The sequence below is a fragment of the Ovis canadensis genome, chromosome 19 (genome assembly GCF_042477335.2).
Source record: "Ovis canadensis isolate MfBH-ARS-UI-01 breed Bighorn chromosome 19, ARS-UI_OviCan_v2, whole genome shotgun sequence".
NCBI classification, from domain to species: domain Eukaryota; kingdom Metazoa; phylum Chordata; class Mammalia; order Artiodactyla; family Bovidae; genus Ovis; species Ovis canadensis.
The window spans coordinates 63,743,693-63,750,061 of NC_091263.1; the positions used below are offsets into that span (position 1 = coordinate 63,743,693).

At 49.3% G+C, this 6,369-nt stretch overlaps 1 protein-coding gene across 2 annotated transcripts; it reads left to right on the forward strand.

Annotated features, from left to right (window-relative positions):
- Positions 1-2,520: 2,520 nt before the first annotated feature.
- On the forward strand, positions 2,521-3,115 carry IQCF6 (IQ motif containing F6). Of its 2 annotated transcripts, none has more exons than XM_069562564.1 (2): positions 2,521-2,535; positions 2,747-3,115. In XM_069562564.1, exons 1-2 carry the CDS (start codon positions 2,521-2,523, stop codon positions 3,113-3,115), a joined length of 384 nt encoding a protein of 127 aa, XP_069418665.1. The 2 variants fall into 2 exon arrangements, with proteins under 2 accessions (XP_069418665.1, XP_069418664.1); XM_069562563.1 differs by lacking the exon at positions 2,521-2,535 and adding an exon at positions 2,619-2,636 and having other exon boundaries at positions 2,741-3,115.
- Positions 3,116-6,369: the final 3,254 nt, after the last annotated feature.

Below are 6,369 nucleotides of genomic sequence, written 5' to 3' on the forward strand. Positions count from 1 at the left end.
ATACTCCTTTTCCTATTTGGAACCAGTCTGTTGTTCCATGTCCAGTTCTAACTGTTGCTTCCTGACCTGCATATAGGTTTCTCAAGAGGCAGGTCAGGTGGTCTGGTATTCCCATCTCTTTCAGAATTGTCCACAGTTTATTGTGATCCACACAGTCAAAGGCTTTGGCATAGTCAATAAAGCAGAAATAGATGTTTTTCTGGAACTCTCTTGCTTTTTTGATGATTCAGTAGATGTTGGCAATTTGATCTCTGGTTCCTCTGCCTTTTCTAAAACCAGCTTGAACATCTGGAATTTCACGATTCACGTATTGCTGAAGCCTGGCTTGGAGAATTTTGAGCATTACTTTACTAGCTAATATGACCTAAAGAAGTTGGTTGCTTGAAAATAGGGCTGGAATCTGTAAGACACGCTGATGGACAGTGCCATGGCAATTAGTACAAGTGATGGTACGAGGCCTCAAATACACATAAACAGAAGCCACAGTATGTGGCTTATGCAGAAAAATGAGGAATATCATGCATGTTAAAACTAGAGCCAGAATGGCGTTTCAGATCCCAAAGGACGCACAGCAGCTCTGCGTCATCTGTTTCTGCAGTTTCAGTCCTAACTCTGAATTCTAGAAACTCATGTGAGCTCCCATGAGCCCTGGCCACACAGTTGCATTCTTAAAGCACAGCAGGGCAGACCCAGGTTTTGTGGGAACTAAAGTTTATATACACTGGAAGGCCTACTTTAAGAAAAAGAATACAAAATTATAGACTTAAAATCAGGCCAGTGAATATTTAGGACAAGTCAAGACAACAAATGACACATATAAAAGAGGTGGCAGAGATCACAAATGTAACAACGTATATATTAGTTACGTGTCCTACCTCTGTGGCATTTTCCCTACATTTTTTGCTGCATAATCTTTTATTACTTCTTTATATGATGATTTTTCATATGATTTGCTATAGAAACATTGACTTTCCAGATGCATAAAACAGGATTTCTCATGCCCGCATGTATATCATTCATAGAGTTCTGGTTGGTTCCCTGCAATCACTGTTCAGTTCAGTCCCTCAGTTGTGTCTGACTCTTTGAGACCCATGGACTGCAGCACACCAGGCCTCCCTGTCCATCACCAACTCCCAGAATTTACTCAAACCCACGTCCATTGAGGCGTGGTGATGCCACCCAACCACCTCATCCTCTGTCATCCCCTTCTTCTCCCGCCTTCAATCTTTCCCTGCATCAGGGTCTTTTCAAATGAATCAGTTCTTTGTATCAGGTGGCCAAAGTACTGGAGTTTCAGCTTCAGCAACAGTCCTTTCAATGAATATTCAGGACGGACTTCCTTCAGGATGGACTGGTTGGACCTCTGTGCTGTCCAAGGGACTCTCAAGAGTCTTCTCCAACACCACAGTTCAAAAGCATCGATTCTGGAATTCTGATAAACTCTATTTTACAAAATTTATACCAAAACAGAAAAAAAAAGCTTGGAATATTTATAACCATCTCACTGCATTGTCAAATATTATATTTCAAGACAGAACTTCAATTTTAATCAGGCATCAATGAAAACAGAATCTACTACCTAGGATTTTACATGTCTGGAAACAGTAAGAATTTTCTAGGGACCCGTTTTTGTCTTTGAACTTTTCAAACCTTGCTTTTCCTCCACTGTACCTACACTTCTGGTGCCAGGCACTGCAGGGAGTGTCCCCATCGCCATAGCTGCACTTCTGTCCCCATATCAAAACCATGACACAGGTGAATGGATGTTGTAACTGGTAGGAAAACTCCTGGAAGTCATTGCTAGCAGAATGTCTAACAAGAATTTACCTATTCCCAGGGGTGACTGTGAACCACATAAATCTATCACATTAACCCATACTAAGTATATCCCAACTCAGCTTCCCCTTAGTCACATTCCAAAAGAAACGGCAGCCATTCTATTGCACCTGGCAAGAAAAGGCTGACAAAGGGGGTCAGAGAAGGGGAGACAGAAGCCCTCTCCAACTGCAGATAAAATATCTTGCTTCCACAAATTTAACAAAATACATACTAGCCCATGAACACATTACGCACGTCCCTCCCAAAGACCCTGACACTTAGGCTTCCAGAAACCCACACTGGTGATGAGTGTGTGTGTAATCCCTTACTTGAAGGAAAGCTGAATGAATCTTTCTCTCCACTGACACCAGCAGGACCAGAAATAAGTGGCTGGAAGGTGTAGAAAGAGCAAGGCTTAAGACACCAGCTGAGTCTGAGAAATAAACTGGAAGCAAGAAATGATGACAGCCCCCCTAAAGTTATGGGTATCAGTAAATAAGGTGGCTAGTCAATACATTAGAAGATACAAACAAAAGAAGAAGAGAAAGAGATGTGGGTCAAATGTGGGTGAACAGGACCTAATGAGGGGAGACTTGTGTGCAGGTGGGTGGAGTCTAGTGATGGGGTGTCTAACAGTTGAGGGCGGGGCTACAGACTAGGGTGGCCTAACTGATAGATGAGTGGACTCTAAAGACCAGGGCCATGGACACACAAAATGTGAGTGAGGCTCATACAGAAGGGATCTGTCCAGAGGATAATGAGCAGTGTCTAAAGGTGAGTAGTGTTTGGAAATAAGATGGATGGGGCCCAGAAATAAGAGGCCAGGGCTACCTGGGCCATGCCTCCTTTCCTCCCAGCACCAGAGGTGGGGTTAGGAATGGCAGGGTACCCCACTGAGCATCTCCATGTTCTTCCTTCCCCCAATCAGTTAGAGAAGGCAGCCATAAAGATTCAGTCATGGTGGCGTGGCAACACGGTACGCCGGACGTTACTGCATGCAGCACTCAGGGCCTGGGTCATCCAGTGCTGGTGGAGGTCGATGCAGGCCAAGATGCTGGAGCAAAGACGGCGCCTGGCACTAAGACTCTACACCTGCCAGGAATGGGCAGTGGTGAAGGTGCAGGCACAGGTCCGCATGTGGCAGGCCCGCAGACGGTTTCTCCAGGCACGCCAAGCGGCCTGCATCATCCAGTCTCACTGGCGCTGGCATGCCAGCCAGACTCGAGGCCTGATCCGGGGCCGCTATGAGGTCAGGGCCAGCCGGCTAGAGCTCGACATCGAAATCCTCATGACCTAGGGTGCTGGCAGAGCCAAGGAGACTGGATCTCTCTTCCAATAAAGACATTTACTGACCATGGTCTTGCCCTTTGGAAATCAGACCCACAGAAGAGGGATCGGCCCCTTATCTTCCTGCCTTCCACCCTCCAAAAAAATTATTTCCTGGCATAGTCTAAAGCCTGTCCCAGAACAACTCACACTAGGCCCTTGCTCCTAAAGTAAACCTGACCAATCTTGTACCCAAAAGAAAGCTCAGGGCTCAGGGCTGGCTCTGACACTTGAGCCAGCCTGATCCCAGCTCCCACCACAATTTGGGCAGGCACTGGGCTTTACTCTTCTGCAGCCGCTGCCAAGCCATTTCCGTTCAGATTAGGACTGGCTGCAGTCAGAACCAGCTGGGAAGGGCAGGATTCCACAGGCTTCTGATTGGCAGGGCCCTCAGGACCGGCACAGAGCTTGGCAGTGAGCCAGGAGGACATGGTACCCCCAGCTGAGCAGCAGCAGGACAGGTGCTGTGCCTCAATGGGGGACAGCCAGCTAAAGCCAGCCCCTGGGGAAGACCAGGGCAGAAGCAGAGAGGCTGCAGCTGTGCCTGCTGCCTCCCTCCCCAGAGGCTAAGAGACATGGCTCCCTACCCCGCAACCCCACCCTGTGCTGGCCACTTCCTGGGAGAACCAAGCATGGAGTTGGTATGGCGGGGAGAGAGCCTGAGGATTGGAGTGGATAAACAAGCAGAGGAAGAATAGGGGTGAGCAGGCAGGAGGGCTATCCCTCTGCCATCAGAGGTCATTAGCTTGGGGATACAGCTTCTAAACCTTATCACATCCTCAGAAGCAGCTGAGCTGGCCTTCCCTCAAGATTCCCTCTTTCCCCAACCCTCTCACAAACTACCACACCCTCTGCTGAGCCTGCCTTGAGTGGGTGCTGATGTGTCTATGCTTTGCTGAGGCTCTTATTCTCTCTTGGAATTTATGTCTCAATCATCTCTGAATATGTTCTCTCAGCCTCTGCTTTGTCAAACATGCCCAAGTCCATCACTCTCACCCTATGTCAGGTGTGACACTTGTCTGAACCTGCATCCCAGGAGTCTGAGGTCCATGACCCTCCCCAGGATTTTGCAGAGGGTGGCCTTGCATAAGGGATGGGAGGACCAGCTGGGGAGGTGTACAGAAGCCAGAGGTTTCCTTGGGCCTCGCAGCTGGGTAAGGTTCTCCCTCAGCCCAGGGCTCAGTGCGTGTGTGTGTGTGTTTGGGATTCAGGGCAGGGTGTCCCTAGAATAGATGTGACAGATGTGAGGATTCAGGGTTCAGTTCGACATCCATCACCTCCAGTAGCAGCAAGTGTCAATGATGTAGCTAGGCTCCTCACTCTTCCAAGGGGCCCTTTTTAGGAGCTTCAACACAGCTTTCCCCTCCCTTACTGGCAGTGGTGAGTGGCAGGAAACTGGTTAGGTCTACAGACTGAACACGGCAGGAATTCTGCATGACTTAGCCTGTGAGGCATTCACCCCTGCAGTGAGAGGTGTTTCCAATCTATGCTAGCAAGAGTTTAACTCTCTGAATTACAGCCTACAATAGGGACTGGAATCCCCTAAGATACTGGAATGCCCTGATGCCTAGGCTCACCCAGATATTCTGCTTTATCTGGGCTGGGGAGTGGCCTGGGCACTGAAATTCAGTATGCATCCACAAGGTGAAAACTGATGAATTAAGTCCTTCCCAGCCCAGGTTACAGTCCCCTACTCAGCTCGTGTGGTCCCATCTGCAGATGGTCATGTAGAATTCCCAGCTTTACACTCAGTGGGCTCAAGGAAATCAAGGTTTTCTTCTCTCTGATGAGCTAAGCATGCAAAGTAAAACAGGGATCTAGAGGCAGAGCTACCCTCGGTTCAAAACCTGTGGAAGCAGGAAGGTCCAGCACCTCCAGACAGCTGGGGTCTGAGACGGGGAAAGTAAGCTAGGCCTCTAGTCCCAGGTAGACAGTATCCCAGGAAGGTGGCACCACACAGGTGTCAGTAATGGAGACTGTGGGGGCAGTCCAAAAAGGCCAAGTTTCATCCAAAGTCTTCACCACCACTGCAAGAGTCCCTTCAAAGATCAGGGGTCTTGAGAAGCCAGGGATGGTCTAACCCTGTACGTGCTGGGCATCAGAGAGCTCCAAGCAGAGGAATGAAGCACAGAACAGGAATCAGGAGAGAAGCTCTTTTAGCAGCAAGGTCTGTGGCTAGCTGCCTGGATTAGTGGGACCATCCTTCCCTCCTTAGCAAGGATGAGACCACAGTGGGACTTCTTACAGGCAGACCTCTCACAACCTCATAGACCCTCTCTTCTCTTCTCCACCATCACTGAGGACTGAGCTGCATAGGAACTCTTCCTGAGAATACACTGAAACAGCAGAAGCAGGAATGGGAGGAGCGTGATTGCGGCTAAGGGGCAGGTGTGGGCCGAAGAGCATTCTGGGGGACTTGGTGTCCCCACACACGCTCCTTCCTCAGGTGCCATGGTAGCCCCAAGAGATATGTGACCCAGGCCTGATCAACAAAGAAATCTACTGACCCTCAGACTGGTCTAGCCTCCTGGGCCTCTAAGAAGGTAGTTCAGTAAGTGAAAGCCCATCCCCTACCAGTCCCCTCCTGCCCGGGAAAAGGACCCCCACGTTACAGCTAGTCTCCTTGCCCCACAATGCCCACTCCATGCTCTCCAGCCCCTCACCTGATGCATCACCAACCTCAGTCCCGATCCCATCACTCCAGGGTCTCCATCCTAAATTTTCGTCTTTCTCTGTCCCACATGCGAAACCCAAAATGAGATGCCACAGCCACTGCCATGCATGCCCAGCAGCTTGAGTGGACCAACCCACATCCCCCTGATCACTCACACGCATTCACACACATTACAGGAGGCCTGGTTCTGACCATATCCCCCCACTCCCATTTTGCCAGGTGAATGCTGCTTAGTCTTTGTTCAGCTTTGTTTCTAAAACTCAAGTTTGATGTAGAAGGGCTGGACTGAGTTGAGAAGAAAATTTGTTTTCTGGGCACTCCCAAGCTGGGCTTTCATATAAACTGTTCAGAACAAAGAACTTAGGATAGAGTATATCCCTAACGAGGGTGGTAGATGTTGACAGTGAAAGGAGGTGGAGCACAGGGCCCACAGAGAAAGTTCCAGCCATACAGGAAGAGACAAAAGTCCATTCAGAGCCCTGAGATAGAGGAGTGTCAAGGGGCTCAGGTACCACTGCAGCCTGCAGCCAGATCCTGCCCTCGGCCCCTCC